This window comes from Gallinula chloropus (genome assembly GCF_964237585.1).
Source record: "Gallinula chloropus genome assembly, chromosome: 4".
Classification (NCBI taxonomy): Eukaryota; Metazoa; Chordata; class Aves; order Gruiformes; family Rallidae; genus Gallinula; species Gallinula chloropus.
The window spans coordinates 25,124,326-25,146,752 of NC_140088.1; the positions used below are offsets into that span (position 1 = coordinate 25,124,326).

General features: G+C 41.7%; 2 protein-coding genes across 2 annotated transcripts in view; both read left to right on the forward strand.

Moving 5' to 3' along the window:
• Positions 1-3,449, forward strand: part of ABCC8 (ATP binding cassette subfamily C member 8) — a 75,001-nt gene extending 71,552 nt beyond the window's left edge. Inside the window, exons 38-39 of the mRNA XM_084263363.1 lie at positions 406-468; positions 3,302-3,449. Of these exons, the coding sequence (XP_084119489.1) occupies positions 406-468; positions 3,302-3,439 (201 nt within the window). The 3' untranslated portion in view covers positions 3,440-3,449. The remainder of the gene's footprint in view (positions 1-405; positions 469-3,301) is intronic.
• Positions 3,450-9,207: 5,758 nt separating this feature from the next.
• Positions 9,208-11,086, forward strand: KCNJ11 (potassium inwardly rectifying channel subfamily J member 11). Its single transcript, XM_084264187.1, has one exon. It carries the CDS (start codon positions 9,213-9,215, stop codon positions 10,413-10,415), a length of 1,203 nt encoding a protein of 400 aa, XP_084120313.1. The 5' UTR covers positions 9,208-9,212; the 3' UTR covers positions 10,416-11,086.
• Positions 11,087-22,427: the final 11,341 nt, after the last annotated feature.

The window sequence follows — 22,427 nt, forward strand, 5'->3', positions numbered from 1 at the left end:
CTTGCTTATCCCTGCCACCCCTTGGTGTTAGATGTCCCTAGTATGCTGGGACATTCCTGGGCTTCCAGCAAGATGAAGAATGCACTGCAGAGGCGCCAGCATGCAGGCAGACTTGCAAGCACCCTGAATTCACCTTTGATTTCCTCACTGTAAAGATGAGGTCAAGACAGCAGTATTAGGGAGCCAGAGCAGAGCTCTCACATGTGTTGATGCTCAGAGGCCGTGGGGGTGGCAGAAATGAGCAGGGCTGTGTAACTGCAGACCAAGCTCTGACTTGATGCTGACATGTAATTATTTTTTCTTATCTGCACCAAAGGATCAATAAAAGCATGGAATAATTAGTGATTACTTAAGCCTTCTTACTGTCTGTGTATCCATCATGTAACTTCCATTGTTTATATGCAGGAGAACATACTCCAGAAGGTGGTCATGACTGCGTTTGCTGACCGTACTGTGGTTACAATAGCAGTAAGTACAGTCTCTGTTGCTGTTCTAATACAAGCAAGAATCCGAGGTGCTACATTAGTCAGTTCTTGTCAAAGTCAATGGATGTGTTAATTTGGTCATTACTTTTTTTTTAATATGGTGTTTAAGTGTAAGATTTCTTGTCCATTTGGAACTACTTTCTTATTTAAATACATAACAACACCTTCCTAAATTTGTTGTGTGATGCTAAGATTCATTGCCTGTAAGGGCGTGTAATCTAAGCATGCAGTCTTTTTTCTACTACCCATTTTAGCTTAATTTAAAACATAATATGACTTTGCTGTAAAATCTAAGAAGTTTCATCAAGCTACAGTAATCATTTAACTAAGGACAATTAAAATTGTGTGCTCAGTCTGCCCCCATAGCAATTTTGTTTCAGAATTTAAACAAATAAATTAAAATCTTACTAACTTGTAAAAATAAACATTCCATCCCTGTTGACAGTGCATATTCTTGAAGTGATTATACAAAAATTTTGAGTGCATGTATAAAGAAATTGTTTATGAAAGATTTTACTTGAATTAAAGCACTTGGGTCAACAGATGTCAGAAGCGATACATATCTTTCAGTCCTTTATTTTCTAAAAATACACCTATTTCAGGGAAGTGAATTAAGTCATTATGCTTCTTAACATCAAAAAATTAAACACAAGTTAAGAAATCTATGCAGAGGAATCTTACAATATCTTTTTCTTGTCACCTAGCAAACACTGTAGTATCCATTCAATGTGTCATTATTAAAAAAAAAAAAAGCAAAGGAATCATAAGCATAAAATTTCCTGATTTCTCTGCATGAGAATTCTGATTTGTGCTGCATTTTGCATTATGTATCTTTTCAGTTTGGGAGGGATAGGCTAAAAAAGTTTTATTACTTTTTCACTCACACTTTTAAACTACACAGTTCAAACGAACAGCATTGTGAAATAAGCTTACTTTGAATGTTTTTAATTCCAAATGTAAATGTGGTTTACAACAGGTGTGTTTGTATTCAAAACACTCTGTAATAGGAACGTAACATGGGTGTAGTGGGGCACTTTTTTCTTTTGTTTGTTGGTTTGTGGGTTATTTTTTTTCATATAAAGACTTACATTCATCATTTGTGCTTAGGAAGAATAGGAAGAGTATAGTATTGGGTCTATATTATCATCTATGTCACTTTACCAGGATGGAATCACTGATTATGTTAGTCTGAAAGGGCAAGGGCAGCAAGCAGAACTGGAACGTGGCTTTTCAGTCCCCTCCCCCTGCCTGTAGACTGGATGTCACATGAGGACTCAGCACAGATGAGATCTGTAGATGCTATTAGTCATTATTTCATGGAACATCTGGCTAGAAAGCCACAGAGTTGGTTTGGGACTGAGGGGGCCAAAGATCTAATAAGAAACCTTATGGGTGAAGACTGTGTAAAGGGACCATAGTATTCTGAGATGAAATATCCCTGCAGGAGTAATGCAGACCCCAAAAAATTAGTGCAGTTACAGTGAACTCCAAAAAGCAGAATTCTGTAAAGTAAGAAAGTTTGCTAAAAATAAACCCCAAAACAAATGGGGGGGAGCAGAAGCTGAAAGAGGAAGTGAAGAAAATGTATATCTACAGGGATCAAGGACATTACTGAATAACTGTATTTAAAAAATCCCAAACCAATGCATGCTATTTACTAAAAAACGTTTGAATAAGGATAGATGGAAAGAAGCTGGCATGGCAAGCAAATAAAAAATACTATTAGAAACAAGAAGATGGTTTTGTTAAAAGCTGAACTCATAGACAAATAAAGAAAACATCATTGATCGTAAGTTCGGGCATGTTCCATGTGAAAATACAGTGAGGTATGGAAAAATGAGAGCAGCTTCTGGAAGATATCGAAACAAATAATGAATGCATGAATCCCTGAAACACCAGGAGGAAGAAGTCTGGCAATTTATGGGGCCATTTGATGATCAATACAGGAAAGGAATGCTCAGGAATGATAATGGTATTGCAGGAAAGCACAGTTAATTATTTTCAGTATTCACTGTGGAAATAAAAACCAGAGAAGTTTCTTCCTAATAAAATTAATCAAATGTTAGGCCTTACTAGGGGAAGAGAAAAGAATAAAAAAAGAAAACATCACTGTATAAATCCATAGTTTGCACATACCTTGAATATTATCTGTAGTTCCAGTTTCCTTATCCCCAGAATGACACATTACAACTGAAAAATGTTGTAAAGCACAAGGATGATGGGAGGTGGAACTGCTCCTTATGGGGAGCAGCTGAGGCCTCTTCTGCCTGGAAGAAGGACAACATAAGGACATGACAGAGGTCTGCAAAATCATGAGGCAAGAGGCATTAGATGGAAGCTCTGAGCAGCAAGGGGGACTTGTTCACACATTGGGGAGCAAGCCTGGAAAAATCTTTTCCAAAGGACATGGATGAAAACCATACATGAAAGCTCAAGAAAAGACATGGGTAGTGCCTTAGAAGAGAGATCTATTCGGTTTTATATATTGACAAACCACAGCTCAGGAACCCCTCTGATCTAGGCATAGTCCAGGGCTGAGAGAGTACCTGTGTGCAGTACCACACTCACGTGCCCTGATCCCACTCTTTCTGGATACCTTCTTGCAGCAATGTTTGGTGCCGGCACTCTGGGTTGGGGACGCTCTAGTCTGAACTCGTATGATGATCTGTGGTATTTTCACAGTAGGATGAGAAGTAGGATAAGTAGCCTTATTCAATCTCAAACTTGACAGGAGAATGAATTTCTGGAAGTCTGTCTTATCCTGGAATATATTTGATAAATACACTGAACTGGCATTTTCTTTATTTGGTTTTCAGCACCGCGTGCACACAATCCTCAATGCAGATTTGGTTATTGTAATGAAGAGAGGGGTTATTTTGGAATATGACAAGCCTGAGGTGCTGCTAGAACAAGAAGACAGTGTTTTTGCTTCTTTTGTACAAGCAGATAAGTAATAAAAATAAATGAAGCATTTTAAAGTACAATTGTATTATTTTCTAAAAATGTAAAATATCTGTAAATAAATCTTGTTTCATAATAAAGTGAGGGTTTCCTTTTTTAATAGAATGAGCTCTTTTTCTTCACCTGAAACAGTAATGAATTAGCCATGTACCTTGCTTTTTTGTATACTACTATTGTTTGCTACCAAAGAATCGTAAAATATGGTTGAAACAAGCTATGAGTGAAATATGACAGGGTACACATCAAACAAACATAGCCAGCATGAAGTGTCTATATAACTCTTAATTAAGTCTCCTGTCATTTTATGAACATGTTATTTTTTATGCATTATAGCCCTACTGTAGGTAATGTTGATGACTGACTAAACGCGGAAGGAAAAATTATACACCAAAGGCATTTCTCAGTAGCTTGTATCTCTTTTTAATTATCTAACTGTAAAGCTTTAATATATAAATATAAAATCTACAAAACTTTTTTTATATTGTGGTTTATTAATAGTGCCTGTGTGTCTTGCTCTTTCCTTTACTACATTTTAGAAATTAATTGCAATCTGACTTCTTAAGTCTTCCTTAGGCTGCCTTACCTCTAACCCCATTGAATCATATTATAATTATTCCAAATGGGATGGAGCCAGGCTCCCTCCCAAACTGTGAGGAAGCTAAGAGGAGGCAGGCTGTGATAAAGTATCAGTGTTTAATGCATGTTGTTTCCAGACCAGTACATACATACCAATTCATCTGGAAATTTTCTCTCCAAATCTGGCAAACAAACAGTATTAAACCTTTCACTGTAGCTCAGAGCCATAAGAGCTTGACTCTGTCTCCTAGTTTCACGTATTTTGCCCAGTCACTCTGTCTCTAGATTCACTGTGACCTTTACCAATAAATTATGTATACTTGAAGAGAACTTGTAACTACTGAAATTAGTTTAATTGGGCTGGACAACTACTTAATCCTGCCCTATCCATTTATTGTGATAATCGTTCCAAGACTTACTAGTTGCTAAAGTGTTTAGAACTCAGTGACCCTCTGGAATGCTATAATTAATTTTTCACCATTATTCTTTTTATAGAAATTTTGGCTTTACAGCTATTTTTGTCCTTTTCCCCTTTTTGAAGAAAAAGTGGGAAAACTCCTTTCTCATTTTTAATTTCTTTAGCCTGTTCAATTAATGTGGAATTATTTTTTAAAAATATATTATTTTCTAGAGAAAGACATCTCATTGTTCTAATGGGATATGTGGTATTTTTAATGCATTACTTACCTTCAAGCTCTGCATCAGAGAGCAAGGAAAATCTAACTGTTGTTGCTCCTATAGTAGTGTTACCAGCTCCACAGCAGATTATTTGCAGCATCTGCCTGCTGTTATTTGTGCAATACCTAAGGGCATTAAACTAGGTCCATAGATCATATAACCAACAGAGGAGTGTAGGATGAGCAATGGTAAAAGTGGGGAAGTAGAACACCGTTATGTAGATGACATGCGTGAGCTCTGTCATTGCCTACTACAGCTAAAGGGAAAAAAATGGGCAGTTGGGAGGTATCTCCCCCTCCAAGAAATCATTCTGCTGGGCAGAGTCAAAGAAAAAATAGTTGCAGAACTATTGGTGTATTTTCACCCTGTGATACCAGGCATCTAATAGTGCTGAGAGAGAAGAAATGGGAGACAGGTGACTGTCCTTCCAGGGTTGCAGAAGGGCACAGTGACTACAGAGCAGGTTTTCACTACAGATACTGTACATGCTCTTCTGGCTGCTCAGCATAGGCCTAAGGCAGGCTCTTACCCTGTAAAGGCTTAGGACAACACCACTCTTCAGGCTGTCTCCAACTCATTCTGCAAAGAGACATCCTTAGAAGCTTTGTTACCATCAGTAGAAGATCGTGTAAATTCTAATGACTAGAGGAAAGATACTGAGAAGTCAGGTTTTGTATACTTTTAATGAAGTTCCTGGGATTTGACCCTGCAATTTGGACTAGCTCCTATCCCACAAACTTGGGACAACCTTCCCTGGAAAGGAATGCAAGGGAGTAAAGGATATGGCATATCGGTCTTGCAGGGTTAAGAAATAAGAACTCAAAGTACAAGTGTCATACATCCCCACTGTAAGTGGGGCTATATTTCACAAAGCAGCATCACAGAAGAGTAGGGTGAGTTGGTTTATATCTATAGATATATTCATAGCTATCTTTTTAATGCCACCACACTGCTGGATAAATGTCTGAACAAGGATGTCTCTTATGTACCACTTAGAAAATACACTTCATATTTCCTCAACACATTTTATCTAGTCTTGTTTCTATGGGGCCAAATGCCAGAGAGTTTCTGCCCCTTAATTCCCAAGGGTTAGAGTCTCACACAGTGACCAGGAGCAGTATCTAAGAAAATTATTCTATATTGGGCGGCTCACTGCTGTTATCTGGGTCGTTAAACCTTTTTGCCTCATGACAGGCATTCCAGAAGTTGCTATTGAATCAGGCTTACAAATTAATTTTGCATGGGAATGAAGCATTACTAAGCTAAATGCAGTACTAAAATGTGTGCAAGAGACAGCTAGAGAGCACCATGTAAAGCTGCTGAGGGGAGCTGCCACATTCAGACTTTCATTTCTCCTCTGCAATGGGACTCAGCTCAGTGCCAACAGTGTTAGTGGGATAAGCTGCCCATGGAGATGCAACCAGGGTGTTTTATTTCGATTATTTTCTACAAATGCTCCCACTATGCAAAAACCTTTGTAGTATTTATCTCCCTGTTTCTGTGGAAGTGCAGCAGGCCTTCTACACCAGCTCTCAACCCAGCTCTGCTCATGCCTTCCCCTGTGGCATTGCATAACCAACTCTGATCTCTTTTTTTGTCCACCCACTCATACAGCAAGGTGATTTGTGAGACTTAATTCATGTTAGGCTAACACTGTGTAGCCTTTGAAAGCTCTGCTTCTAAAGGTAGAGTAACACCATGGTGCCACCTCAATTTTAAATTTAAATGGTTATAGTAGTATCTTCTTTTATAGTCATTAAAATTATGATAAATCGGGGGGGGGGGGGGGTGTTGAAATGTAAAACCTATTTTGTGTGGGTGGAAAAACTTATCCCTTATGGTTCAGTACTAGAGTGGCATTGTTCATTCCTGTGAGTCCAGTTTGTTCAGCAGCTCTTAAGACTCACTGAGAAACTCTGACACTTTTAAGTATCTGTCACTTGATTCACAAAGACAGGGCTTCTTTTCATTCTGCTCTAGAAATTCTTCAGCAGAAGTTACCTGCTTTGCTGTCCCATCTCAGCCAACAAGTGCTCAGAGGTGAAGGAAAAGAAGTGGCAAATGACAGTCCCAATGAAGAGCTGGAGTGGAAACAAGGAAACACCCTTCCATAGAGTTCAAGATTTCCTAAAACCATGCATGTTCATGCAACACCCCTTGTTGTAATTGGCTCCATGGGTCATTCCTAGCACCAGACTATGAAGCAATTTACCTTTCCCTTTAAGGTGCTCCTCCAGGACACATTTTTTCATTCTACATTCATGTTGTTACCGCCCTCTGGAGGAGAAGGGACGGGATAATACAGTTAGAAAAGAGTAAGGAGAAATAGCCCAAAAGGCACGACTGCCCTTTTAATACTTACGTCTATCTCTGCAAAAGAGTGTGAAATGCTGCTCAGGAACTGCATGGAGTTACAGAGCCTCCTGATGCTCATTTCAAAACACTGGAAGTAACTACAAGCTGCCATCAGCTGGAGAAACACATCTTGATGACTACATTTTCAAAATACTTCATACATTTGTGGGGTTTTTTTAATGTTTAGAAAGAAAAGTATAAAACCCCAAATATTTTAAAAGTTAAAATGTATATGTAAATCATGTACTTGAAGTGTAGCTGCAGGTGACATTGACAGCACACACAAAAAACCGTCTAGTTGAAGGGATACAAAGAAAAAGGATCATTGGCTAAGCTCAGCTGTCTGGCAGCCAGGGACCACAGCAGTTTGTCATTATTTTAGTTTTATTTACCACAGCAGCAAGAAAGGCAACCCAGAATGAGAAAAAACATGGAATATTGGGAAACAGACCCCTCTGGAAGGAATGGATGTGTCTAAGGACACGCTACTATTCAAACATGCAATGTAGAAATAGTCTAATGTAATAGTACTAACTTAATTACAAGACCTATAATGACTGCTCAGAGACCTCAGCGTAATTACTTTAAAAAATATTCTGAAACCCCTAAGTGAGCCATGGTAAGTAGCTGTAGGTGGTGAAAGTTAATCTCAACCCCAGTTGGCTGGTTCCCAGACACCAACTGGGCAATTGCCTTGCCCACGCAAACAATGTCAATAATTGCTTACTTACAGTATGTACCAAAGCACTTAGAGCCAAAACTGAAGGGAAAGTCCACGGACACATACAATTATAAAAACAATCGTAAATCCATGGCACCCTTATCCCTAACATCCTCAGATGCTTTAGCAACGCTACAACTTTAGTGTCTAAACTGAAATATTTTAAATGAGAGTAAGTAAACACAAGAAAATTGCTATTTAAACAGTAGAGCAGCCACATCAGAGTGGTTTTAAATAATGCATCTTGTCACAAAGATATATCCTTATACATATCCAGATGTATGCATTTATTCACACAAAGATGTCATACTGCCTCACACAAGTTGTAGCTTCCTGCCTCCTTTTGTTGCCTCTTCTGACGATTTTGATGTCTGTAGCAAAGTTCATGTCACTGTGGGTTAGCCAGTTGCAGACGGACCGTTCATTACAACATATACTGGTATTTGGACAGCAGACACCTTCCTGAGCAGACCCAGCATGCATCATTTCATGCGGTCCTTCTTCAAGATAAATCCTTCCTTAGTCAAAGCTCAATACCTCTAGTAAATTATCTACATGGGGATGAGCCCCTTTAGCTCCAGGTGTCTGTTAAACCATCACGTCCTTGGTCTTGGCCTCTTCAAACAGATTTCTTTGCACTGCCTGCCAGATTCACTAGATCAATGCAGTGCCATTTTGTTTCCTAATTCATGAAACAATCACACAACCCGAAACCCCACCACTCCGTGAAACAGCCACTGTTAATGATGCCAGACAGCGTCAGCAAACTCGTCCTCGACCAAACACTCACCGAAAGCAGCTCTGGGGACAGCGGCTCGCTCCCACCACCGCCGCCGAAACCCCAGCTCCCCCTCCCCCAGAAAAGGAACACAAAAACCCAAATATGAGGTTAAAAAAGGGGAAAGAAACGCACGCAGCGCTCACCGGAGCGCAGTCCGCGCTTCGGCTCCCCCCTCCCTTCCCACAGGGCGACACTGAGGAGCGGCGCTCAACGGCTTTTAACCGCCTTCCGTTGCGCCCCTAGTTCAGCGGAGGCGCGCGCCGCTCCTCCACGCGCGCACACGCACGCTCGAGCGCGAGAACGACTCAGCCCCTCGCCCCTTCGCTTCGGGCTCGCCGAAGGGCTGGTACCGGCTCGGGACCGCAACGTCGAGACCGGGAACGGCCGCGCCCGGCCCTACTCGCCGGGAGCACCCTGTGTGGCCGGTGGCGGCCGCTGCCGGCTTTGGCCGCGCCGCCTGGTGGCCGCCGCGGCCCACACCACCTCCCCGCCGCCGCGCAGCCGGGGCCGGCGACGGTGGGGGCTGCGGCGGCGCCGTGCACCCGTTCGGCCCCCGCGGCGCGACCGTCCCCCCCTTCCCCGCTCCCGCCCCCGGCGGAGCGGCGGCTGCATGGGGCGGTGCTGAACGGCGGAGCGGCGGTGGCGGCGGGGAGCCATGCTGTCGAGGAAGGGGATCATCCCCGAGGAATACGTGCTGACCCGGCTGGCGGAGGATGTGCCGGATCATGCCCGGTACCGAGCACGGGAGCGGCGGGCGCGTTTTGTGGGCAAGAACGGTGCCTGCAACGTGGCCCATAAAAACATCCGGGAGCAGGGACGCTTCCTCCAGGACGTCTTCACCACCCTGGTGGACCTCAAGTGGCCCCACACGCTGCTTATCTTCACCATGTCCTTCCTCTGCAGCTGGCTGCTCTTCGGCATGGTCTGGTGGCTCATTGCCTTCGCCCACGGAGACCTGGACCACAGCACACGGCTGCAGCGTGACCCTGGAGAGGGGGCGTCGGGGGCTCCCGGCAGCTTTGTGCCCTGCGTGACCAGTATCCACTCCTTCACCTCTGCCTTCCTCTTCTCCATCGAAGTGCAGGTGACGATCGGCTTTGGGGGGCGCATGGTGACGGAGGAGTGCCCAGCTGCCATCCTGGTGCTGATCGTGCAGAACATTGTGGGGCTGGTGATCAATGCCATCATGCTGGGTTGCATCTTCATGAAGACCTCCCAGGCCCACCGCCGGGCCGAAACCCTCATCTTCAGCAAGCACGCAGTCATCGCCCTGAGGGAGGGCAAGCTCTGCTTCATGCTCCGGGTGGGTGACCTCCGGAAGAGCATGATCATCAGCGCCACTATCCGCATGCAGGTGGTGAAGAAGACTGCTAGCCTGGAGGGGGAGGTGGTGCCCCTCAACCAGATTGACATCCAGATGGAGAACCCTGTTGGGGGCAACAGCATCTTCCTGGTCTCCCCACTCATCATCTACCACGTGATAGACAAGAACAGCCCACTCTATGATATCTCCCCCCTCAACCTTCACCACCATGAGGACCTGGAGATCATTGTCATCTTGGAAGGGGTAGTGGAGACCACTGGCATCACCACTCAAGCTAGAACCTCCTACCTGGCAGATGAAATCCTCTGGGGCCAAAGGTTTGTGCCCATTGTGGCAGAGGAAGATGGGCGATACTCCGTGGACTACTCTAAATTTGGCAACACAGTGAAAGTGCCCACCCCTTCATGCACTGCTAGGCAGTTGGAAGAAGACAAGAGCATTATGGACACCATGCCATTGTCCCCTAAAGGCACAATAAGGAAGAGGTCTGTCAAGCTAAAGCCCAAGTTTACCATAAGCAATGAGCCTTCCTGATGCCTTTTGACTAGGAAACCGTTAGGGCTTTTTGTCTGAAAGATCTCATAAACTCAAAACACTGAGGTGGCCTCTTACTTTTTTTTTAAATTCAGGTTGGTAGCACAAGGTATGTTCTGGTATTATTTATTGTGGGATAAATCTAAAGCTAATTATATTTTTTTAAAGGTATGAGAGATTTTAAGCAGCACTGGGAGTAGGAAAATCATGGGCTGCAGCTTTAAATTTCAGTTCAGACTGTCCTATTTAATTGCATGATCATTTTGCATTGATTAATCTGCAGGTAATGACATATTTTCTAAAAAAACCCCATATATTTATCTTCAGAGATTGCAGTACTTAGGGTCTTGCAGTGTCCTAAAGTCAGTAGTTTTTAACTGGGTTTTTTTCTAACTTAAACAATCAATATAGCAAATGAAATATTAATAATTAATAAAGTAGGCTGGAATTCAATTATAACAAAAAGGTCAAGCAATGCTAAATATGGCAGAAGACCAGATCTGGAAGTGTACGTGTATTATACTCTATGTCTCAAAGAAATTAACTGCCAGATTTGTTTTGTCCATATTGTATTGTATGGAGCCATTCCTACCACTTGCAATATGAAATGTATTTGAATATTTACTATTGTTTATTTTAAACCCCTTTACACTTCCAAAATAAAACATTCAGGAATACTTTTTTGGATTGTACATTTCTGATAGTAAGCAATGTTTTGCCCTTAAAAAGAATGGCAGAGAGGATACCACTGAGATGAACTCTAGATAGGAGAAATTCTACATTCTAATTTCTAAATGAAGTGAAACAACACACACACACACACACAGATGGCAATAGGATACCCAGTAAAAAAAAATAATCTCTAGGCCAGAGCAAATTCTGTTAGATAATCAGGGAATATAAATAGATATTGTAAATGAAAGCTGAATGCTCAGGTTATATTTGCATGCAGTAAGCAAAACCCTTCACTCCTTCCCCTTTTGTAAAAGAAGAGGAGGTTTTTGTGCTCGGGGAAAGGAGGGATGTGTGAGGAGACAGTGTGGTCACTTCTGAGATAATGAAACAATTCCCTTTCTGTTTACATCCTGATCTCTCTACATGCCTGCCTCGGTTCTTAGCTGAATTCAAGACCTGGCATTTATCAGCAAACACGAAGGACTCATGTTCACCCCTCGGTTTCACTGTGACAGTAGGGGTGATTCCTCGGATCACACTGCTGCTAATTCTCTCTGGGGAGATCAGCAGCAGGAGCAATTTTATTTGTCTGCAGTGTCATTGGGAGATAGCAACATTACTAGGTATGGTGTGTATTAACAGGGCAAACTGCCACTCAGGTAAAAAAAGATAATGTCCAAATAAAACCTGAGTAAGCATTACAGAACTGATCCAACACCTGGCTACACAAGCTGCACAGAGAGGCATAAAGTTATTTTCGAACTTAATTATTTAAGGGGCTTCTGGTATTAAGTTCTTGTATGTTTTGTAGTGCACAACAGACACCTGAAATGGTTTGTGTTGGCAATAATATAGCAAATTTTTGATGCCTTGTCTGTGTTACAATATGACAAACTCATTCAAAAGTGTGACAAAACTAACATATTGACAATGGAATTTTCAGGCATCTATACTAAAATGAAATAATGTCAGGTTAAAATCGGAGGTTGTTTTAAAATGATAAAATTGTAGTTATATTTTCAGTGTTTATGTATTTCAGTTTTATGAAGACATATCAGAATTATCAGACTGCCAGTTAAGAGAATAAATTCCAATTCACTTTCCAAATTCCCACTACTCTTCTGTGAACAGCTCTAGAAATGTGGCAAGTGTTTCACAGTGAAAAGACAAGTCAAACTAGTGTTAACGTGTAATCGGGAATGAACATTTGGAGAGGCATATTTTACATTCTTAATCATTAAAAATTCTATTATTTTTAAATAGGGAATGATTCAATGCCTTTAGTGATACTTTTCTTTCCTGTAAGACTGAGTCTAATTGTCACATTATTTTCCAGTTTTCCCTTTTAGTGCCTTTGTTGCAACCGCAACAGGGATGGGGCACTCTGATGGGGCACCCAGAGTAGAGCTATTGGCATCTCCTTAGACACCTTTGTTCCTTTGAAAGTTCATTGTTCTTTATCACCTGTCACGGTACTACTGCTCTGTTCTTACAAGAGCCATTGATAAAACACCAGTTAGCGTTCCAGTGAGTTGAAATGGTTGGCTCCTCCTTAGCTTTGTAATGCTTTATTTCAATGTGTAAGGTGCACCTTAAGGTTCTTGCATAAACTCTCTTCAGCGCTGGTCACATTTTAAAGCTCTTATCAAGATTTGACCTAAATGTGAAGCAATTTCAGCAGCACTACCATGCAACTATTTTCAGAAACCGATGCAAGCCTCTTATTCCCTCAGGGAAGTCAGAAAGGTAGAAAATCCTCTTTGTTCCCTGTGAGGGCAGAGATGGGAGGAAACAGCTTGCATTTGCTGGGCTGCTTTCAGGACCACCTTTTATGTCACTTCTTTTACAAGAATGTGCCACATTTTCTGACGTCTTGCAATAAAGAGGCCCCATAATACGCAGCAGGATATTATGGCAGGAAGAAGGCAGGATTTGTACAATTAAGATCGCTGTAGTGAATTATTTCAATCAAAGTGTTGGTGATTTTGACTCTCAGGATTCTTGTAATTTAAAATTCTTTTGTTCTTTCACCAGTTAAAATATTCAAAAGCATTTCAGGGGCAGAGCAAGGAAGGATAAATGTATTTGTTTTGTACTAGGGTTATTACTTTGTGAGGATCCTTTCATTTTGTAACTTGCAATGTATTTGGGAACACAAATATCTGAAGTTGTTCTTAAAGTTGTGCTGACCGCCCCCACTCAGTAGGAAGGTTCTGAAGAAGGCGTCGGTGCTATCATTTGACGTAGAAAAGTCCTCATTCTTAGCAGTGAGCAAATGCTGCATGTTCCATAGTTGAACTGCAAAGTGAGTGGGCTTTTGAACTTTCTGTTTCAGCCTACATCTGCTTTTTGATAGGTGGTATCACAGCTGGTGCCCTGCTGAGGAGCTGGGGGGAGTGTGCTGTGGCCACCATCACCACTACCTCTCCACATGGCCTCTGCACAGAAACCAGTGGCAGGGAAGCTGGGGGCTACATGCTTGGGGCTTCCACTGGCTGAGGAGAGGATGTGGGAAGCATGTATGGGAAATTTTAGGTTTTGTAGTGACCCATTGCTGAATGTAGGGTGTGATGGAACCAACTGTGTCCATGGGAATTGCCTTCCCTGTGCTTCAGAGTCCAGAGACCAGTTTATACTCATAGTTCACACTGTTTAGTGCATTCGGATTGGAGTTTCTTAAGCTGCTTGTACGGGCAGAAAGAGCACAGAGACTACGAATCAGAGACCAGAGAACACTTATGTTATAAGCCATAGTTTTAAAATCCTTTGTGGTGACTGCTGGGGAGGACATAGCCACAGGCCGTGTCAGTTTCATATCGTGTTTCCTAATGAAATCAAGGGACATACGTATGCAAAACGAGACTGTAACCAGCTCTGACTTTTTCTCCTTATCCCCCAAGGCACGTGTTAAGCACGATATTAGAGCAGTGTACTTTGGTAGGACAATGTCCCTGTAAATTAGATACAAACCAGAAGTGAACTGAATATTAAGGCAAAGGAGGGCCAGAGACACAAAATAAAAACATTTAAAATTCACAAGTGACAGTGGGAGGTGAATGTCAAGAACTCATAAACTATTTTTCTTTCTGAAGCCCTTCACACCAGCAAAGGAGTGATGATGCTGAGATGTAAGATCAGAGACCTAAAAAGCAGATATGAGAGGCTGGTATAGAAGTCTTTAACGAGGCCAGGGCTTACATGCTAGCATAGGTCAGCACCAGGGTCAATGTCAAATTTCAGCCTGCCCTGTAAAGTGAGACTACAGAATGGACACGATCAGCGTTGCTCAATCCAGTAGGTAAATACTGCTGCGTATTGAGCGAGGTACAAGTCACAACAGAGCCCTGTTAGGAGGACTCTGTAGGATCTGATTCTTGTGGTTAGTTATTAATAGTAATAGCAAGCTAATGAATAATTAAAAGTCCTTTGGAAACTGAATTAGTTTCCTCATGTTTTGCTTCCTCTTCCTTTCTTCCTCTGTACATTGGTTACCCCTAAGGGGAATTATCATAGGTCTGCTAGTACAGAGTGTTTTGATTTGGGATAAAACACAAAAGTACTCCAGGAAATAAAGTATAAAAATAAAATAGATGTTAGAAACACAAAACCCCCCCATGAAAGTGCCAAGCTTGAAACTTTCACAGTGATTCCTTGTAGAAAGCCTGGAAATACCTATTCCTAGGAACTGGATATTAATAAACTAGCATAGATTGTACCCTGAGTTTCAGTTTGCAGGTCCCTGTGGAAAAGAAGGTGGCTTTGCTTTAAATTTGGGTTGAGGCAGGAAAGTAGAAGATTCAAAGTCACTACATTTTAGGCTCCCATGCTTGAAGTGCTGCCACTAAAAATGGTCAGGATCAATGCCCTTTACAGTGCATATTTCTGTGTTATCCTGCATTCATCCACGGCTAGCTGCCCCATTCCAAGGTGACTATCTGAAACCCAAAAGCCCTGACCCAAGGTTCCTGGAAGGCAGTAGAAAAGCTCCCACCCTTTATGTCTTTTTGACTCAAAGACATAATCCATGAACCTGCTGAAAGCCTATGCTGCAGCAGAAAGAGGGATTTAAACAGCCCTGCAGACCTTACTTAAGTAAAGCTGTTGATTGAGATGTGAAGACCTGTGTGTGCAGGGGGCCTTGGGTAAGCTGGACAAGAGCGGGTGGTGGGACGTGCTCAACATGGCTGGTGACTGACTAACCGCCTGTAACAAATGACTCAGTGTACTATTTTTGATTCAGCAACAGGAGAAAGATATGTGATACAAACCTCCACACCCTCCAAGGAGAACTATTAAAAGAGCAGAAGGCATTCTTGAGAGGCTGCAGATACTACTGCCTCCATCCTACTCCTAGCACTGCCAGGTGCCTACAGAGGACTATGTTGCATGTTTTTCTGGATTGTGCCCCTATTTTAATATATAATGTGACTTTAAAGAATCATCACAGGGTAATGACTCAGTTTAAAAGTAATTTTCAAAAATCAGAATCCACAACCCATCTTCAACACTTGCCCCATCAGTCTTTGTACCTGATTTACTTAACGAATTTAAATGCAGACAGCAACTCTATGAGATGTTTCCTAAGCTGTTACCTCACTGTAAAGCTGAGCATGCTTAAATAATCAGCCCCATCTGAACTGGAGGGGCCCAGAGGCCTCATGATAGCGGCCTTGCAGAGGAGCAAGTCACCTCTTTCCTCTCCTCACAGGAGCTGTACCCTGCCCTTGCAGGAGACATTGAGCATCCTATCCTATCCTGTCTGTCTGCTCTGGTGCTGTTGGGTGGTGAGGCTCTGAGCTGTGAATAAGGTAGCTGGGTACTACAGTGGGAGGGGGGAACCATCCTTTTCCTCCCCTGGCTGTTCCTTGTTTATTTGCTATTTTAAGTGGCAAATACCTGCTTATTATTTTTGATTTATGTTTTCTTTGCCCAAGAGAGGGTAGGCACAGTGTATACATATCGTTGTTGCCATTACAGTCATAATAATGTTACTGAACTGAAATTGCCAGTGAACATCAAAGCTAGCAACAGGACACCTTGACTTCAGTGAAGCTTCAGATCAGGCCCCCATGTTAAATCTTGGGCCTTTAAATCCAAGGGAGCTTGCCAGGGAGTTCATTAGCACCAGCATTTCCCTCTTAGGGTTGAATGTGGGTAGGTTAATAGGGTAGGCAGCTGGTCCAAACTGGCTCTGAAGGTGTTTTTGCTGTAACAGTGATGCTGTTCCCTGTGTTTTATGTTAAAAGTTTCCTTCTGCTTCAGCATCTCCTGAATGGAGAAGAACAGTGAGATGAGCAGGAAGATTGGAGTGCTCCTCTTGCAAAATATATGGAGTGCTCAGGGAGCAGCTTCTTTATGTAAAATGATGGTGGATTTTGACCTTGAGGGTAAAGATGGTTCACTATGCAGCCATCCCAAGTGATGTTATAGAAGATGATCAGCATTCTGGGGGTGTGCTGACCACTGAATACATGAGGCTTTATTTGAAAAACCAAATGGCTGGCTTCCACAACCATGGTTGGTTAAATGCTTGTTAAGGCTTTATCTAGAAATATCTGTGGTAAATAGATGGTTTTCCAAAGGCAATATCTATCTTTAGCAGTGTCTCTATAGGAAGTAGCCATTGTTTTCTCACAGATTTTCTGCTCTCAGGTATTGTCTGGACATCCATGCCTGAAATATTTACACTTAAATTCCACCTGCTTTACTAAATGGATGCCTTAGATAGGGATACTTGATCATTCAGTTTGAACAGTTGTTCATTTGTGGTTCCTATTTTAATTTCAACAAAGCTGTTAGCCCTTTGATTATTTTTTTTTCCTACTTACTTTATTCATTACTTTACACATCCTGAAATGTGTGTCACTTCTATTGTGTCCTTGAACAGCATCTCTTTAAGGGGGAAAAAAAATGTTCTGCAACATGCCACAGCCCATGACCTGCAATCAAATTCTTAAATTATAATACTGCCATTCAAGTTATTTCAATGATATCACAAGTGTTTCTACTATTGATATCACAAGTGTTTCTACTATTATGTGTAGATCTGTCTTCATGGAAGTGGAGCTTGATTAAACTTGAAATTGTAGGTTTCCTCAGAAGTTTGATCTTCAGTAGAAACTTCAAATTTCATCCTACTTTCTTAGCTCTGCATTTCTGGTTTGCAAGTTACACAGGAGATGAAAACAGATCCATCCTCATAGTCCATATTTGCTAATTATCCCTCTATTTGGAATAATCCCTTAAATTCACCCTGTTTCTGTTCCTTCCAGATACACAGCACTGAAGCTTCCCATCCACAGTAGCCTTTGGATGTGCAGTAAAAGTGCTTTCTTTTCAAATTGGTAACTGCTTCTTGGTTAGACAGACCAGAATCCTTGCTTTTACTTTTTCAGAGAGAAGATGATAAAGGTCTCGGCACCGAAACCACTCCATAAATGAGTCATGTTGGCTGAGTGGTTTGTGTTCTACTATTAAAGCTGTAATTTTCACATTTCACTGATGTCCCATAACCTTAAATAATCACCTGAAGAGACTAGTATAGATGTAGGACTCCTTGCTTGCTAATTCATCTTGTTTGGACTTGGCCTTCCACAGGCCTGGTGTAAACCCATTGCATGTTCAAAAACTTCTTCTATATCTCTGGGAATCTCTGTCTAGGCTGCCAGAGACCCCTTGCTGCCTACTTCAGGTGACTTCTGTAGCAGAAAAGGTCTTTGTTAATACTAGTAGTTGTTTACACTTGGGGACATCTTCTTTGGTGGTGATGGACAATATCCGTTCTGACTCTTTTTTCACCTGCTACACACACATTGCTGATCCCAAACCTAGAGTCATGTAGGAGATACTGACAGTTGAAAGGCTTGTTCTACAGTGTTGAGTTGCTGGATGGAACACCTCACATCTTAATATTTTAATGTTGTCCTGTGCCTTTGGAAAGAAGGTAGTTTGCTCATAAAAATATAATCCATTTTCTCCATTGTTAGTTTTGATGACTTGGTTGGCTTCAGGTAACTGTCCAGTCTTTGTGGCTCTGATATTTGCATACAGCACTTGATGATATCAAGTACAAAATTTGATATGGAAAGTTCAAGATGGTCTTATGGGCTGTCATTTGTGTAGGAGTACCTCTTGTTTTGGAGGGCAAGGGATGCTCCTGTTAAAGCAAGAGAGAAAGTCTTTGATTAAAGAGCTGCTGCAGTAAAATATTCCTGGGACACTGTGCCAAGAGTGGTTTATTGCAGAGGAAACACTTGTAACAAAAGAAAAAAGCATATGCCTGCTTTTCTTTGAGTGCTCTTTACTTGGACTCAGTAAGACACTGCACTTGCATATGCATGTACATAGTGTGTCGTACTGCATATATTAAAGGACAGAAATTTCACTTCTTGTTGGTTTTTTTGTGGCAGCAGAACAAGACCAAATTATGAGTCCTAGCAACGTGCCAGGTGGGAATTAAGCACTTGTCTTGAGCAGCTCACTGGTTGTTTTTCAGCCCATTCACCTTCGCTTCCACCAACTAAAATATTCTGTTGCTCTGCTACAAAATAAAAGAAGATCTATTGTTTAAGGACAAACTAGTTAAGAAGTGAAACCCAGACAAGGGTTAGATACTAACATTCCTTAAGTATGAAATATTAAAATCTGTATTGCTTTCTACCAACTAGAATTTTACAGCAGAGTAAAAATGAATTTACATCTTGTGGTTGAGAGGGGAGAGGGATAATGAAATAGTTCCTGTCAGATGTGATCTCCTGGAAAGCAAGCTGTTTGTGGAAAGGATTAAAGATAATAGAGCTTCAATTTTTGACTTTTATTTTTTTTACCCACCAATGTACTTTTAGGAAATTTCATAGTGGAGAATATAATGTTCTTCCCTCATTTTAAATATAACAATTCAAGGAAAGCAAAAATCCAAGTTGAATTCAACCTTCATTTCTACCAGTTTGTTGGAACATTTGTGGAGACTTTCAGTGGCAGAAATAACATTCCAAGAGAATATATCTACCAGAGTACTGTGTGGACTAGTTCAATAGAAAGCTACAACCAGGGTCTCCTGGGGCTGAATCATTTTTCCACAGTGACTCCTATGTTACACCCTCCAGTCCCAAACAACTCTGTACACCTGAAACGGAATTCTTCTCCCCCTCAACTTAGATCAAATAGTGCTTTGTACTGCCCTTAAAGTGAAGGGACATGTAGAAATATTATTTCTAAGGCTTCCAGGTATGTATAACTCTCTTGTGATGGATTTCTCCAGGCTTTGTACATTCCTTTGAAAGCTTTTTTTCTTTTTTTGGCAAGCATGAAAGCTGTAGGTGCTGTCTGATGCAGAGACTGTAGAAACAGTTGTCCAAGCAGCACAGTAGCTCTTATCTGATGTTATCCTTGATTGTATCTTCCTCCAGTAACCACTGGATTTGTGTTGCTTCAGGGCAGAAATCATTTACTATACAGACATGGAGAGATGATACAGCATTTGCTAATCAAAAGGTGAAAAGGAAGCCAAACTTAATTATTTAGCTCTTTATAGCCTGGGTATTTATATATTTGGTTATTTATACAGGAAGCAAGAGTGATCCAGTCTCTTTAAGAAATATAATAGCTATGAGAAATAATGTGTTGAGACATTAAACACAACAAACCTCTACTGTTTTGGCTATAGAAGTATACTTATTTATAATTCCTTAGTACCTGTCCAGATACAGGGCTTCTGTAACAAACGTAACATGCTTCATGCTTAATATTTTATTAAATATCCCTTGGCTTATGACATTCCCAGCTTCCCTTTGCTAGGCTTTCTCATGATCCCTCAACAAGTACACCAGCACAGGTGCTGAATTATGGAGTACAAGTGGCTTCTGTGCTGCAGGAGGAACATGGAAAATCTATTTACTTTCTTGTAAAGTGACAATGTCCTATTTAAAAATTCTTTCACAGGAAAATTAGGCTCCCTGGTTTCCAGTTTGGTAGGCAGGAATACAGATGCTACGGGCACTTTGAAATTCTCAGGCAAATGCTGTCTCTCAAGCTGTATCTAGACTTTGAGACAGATTTAGATCTGTTACCTGGAACATTTTTCTTGTTCTCGTGCTTTGGTTTGCAGGTGCAGCGCTGTGTAGGAGTCTCGCATTGGGACAAATAATCAGATCTCTGTGTGTGTGTGTGTGTGTGTGTGTGTTTCACTTTCTTAAGAAAGTTTGTGACAAAACCCAAATCTTATCAGGAACAGTACTCATGCTGCGCCTTAGATTCAACCCTCTCAAAACTATCTATTTCTGATCTAAGCTGGATGTCCAGGATGCAGCTGCACAGATCTTGCTTCAGAGAAGAGTCTGACTCAGGTTTAAAGGCAGTATGTCCTTTCCTCTTGAAAACATCTGGAAAGCATAAGCATACTGCCCATAGAACACAGGATAAATCATAGAACACCTTGTAAATCAAGAGATTAGGACTGTGCTGTGTGGCCATATCAATGTAATTGGGTTTTCTGTGCAATATAGTTTTGTCTCCATCATCAAGAGATCCCTCTGAGAACCACTCATCATCCTTATATCTTGAGTTTGATTCCTTCTTGAAAGAAGGAATGGGCTCTGCAAGTGAGCAACAACCCAGTACTTGGCATGTCTGTTAAACATTGCATTGCAGCCAGCGCTGGTGTGGCTGGAAAGCAAATCACCAGGCTACTTTACATTTTATCAGTGTATGATATAGCACTGCAAGGTGCTGATTGGGGGTTCTCCTCCTTCCCCAGATGCTGAGCACTGTGAGCCCCAGAGAAACCCATGCTGTAAGCCCCTAACATAGGCAAAAAGGGTAGTGTAAGGATGAATTTCACAGTTGCATCCCATGCAGCTGTGGAATTTCCCTGAAGAAAAACCCCAGATGTGTTTGAAGGGTGTTTGCTTCCCCAGTTAGAGAGATCTGGTGACTACTATCAACCACTCTTTGAGAGATTAAACTGCTTTCTGTGACCAGAATGTGACTTCTGCATGGAAATAGTTTCCAGACATTTTAACTAAGATTTAGGAAAATGCTTCTATACTCATGGATCCTGAGGGTTGGGGGGGGGGAGGAGAAGTGATCTGCTGTTGGAGAACTGAGTGTAGCAGTTCAGACAGCTACTCAGAGAAAATATATGGTATTGCAAAGAGCAATTCTGTCTGACCACATAAGAGTGACTGGATCCACGTGAGGGTGTCTATGTTAGAAGAAATGACTGTGTCAGCTCTGGAGGCAAAAGAGCACCCATCCTTGTAAGAGAGAGATTAAAATTTGGGAGTCTTAAAGTGGGAACTTGCTTTGAATAACAATCTGTTTTGGCACTAACCATAGCCCTATCAACCGTAAATCTGGACAGCTACTGTCTTCCAGAAATTAAACCAAACCCTCACTGCATGGTAAAGGAGTTCGCTTACCTATGACAGTAGTGTCCACTCAAGATGATGCCACTCAAGAGTGTCCTGAATTATGTTGATGGAAAACTGCCCTGGTGTGCTCATGTACGTGTGGGGAGGCATGAACAGCACGTGGAGCCATGACAGTGCCATTCTTTTCTGTGTGCACCTGAAACTTTCAGATCCCCCAGGTGCTTTAGCAGAATTGCTTTCTCTCTGTTGCAGTGTTACGTGGTGAGTTACGGTGCGCGGTACTCAGGAGAAATGTGTACCTTTCTCTGGTGAGTCAAACTGCATCTTTTCAGTTAGTCCTTTGTGGCAGCATATGAATGCATTGCATCTCATCCCAGCACTATTTTTTCACTATTTCATAACTACTATGTTGCAGTTTGATTTTTTAAAAATAAGCAAATAAAAGCTCTGTGTATATTTGGTGCAACACTGATGCAACCCTGGCTTTGTCCTGAGGAGACCAAAGGACATCTGAAACAGAACATGTCTAGACTGAAAGGCGAGCTACCATGACTCCAAGCATGTGTAAGTTGACTGAGAGAAACTGAATTTGCAGACTGGGGATCCCTGGCCCTCAGTGAGGCTGGTGCTGTGTAGGCAGTTGGAGCCACCCGTTCCAGCCTGAATCCAGCCAGTGCAGTCCAAGGCTGTGGTGCTGTGTAAAAGCACAGACAGCTCAGCAATATCCAGCCTGCCTGCAGCCACCAAGGTACCAAATGAAAATATTGCTTTTAAGCAAATGGGGATGAAAGCATGAGAGCAATGCTTTTGGGAACAGTGGCTAAAGATCACAGTAGCAGTAAGGAGTATTCCAGTGCTGGCTGTAGTGACTCATCCCTCCTATTACCCTTCATACAAAAGCATTGGCAAAAATAGCTTTCAATGTAGAAATTGTAGTACAGTCAAACCAGAAATTTTACTGCTTGAA

Coding starts and splice junctions, on each gene's coding strand:
- KCNJ11 (XM_084264187.1), top strand. CDS start 9,213: ATGCTGTCGAGGAAGGGGATCATCCCCGAGGAATACGTGCTGACCCGG.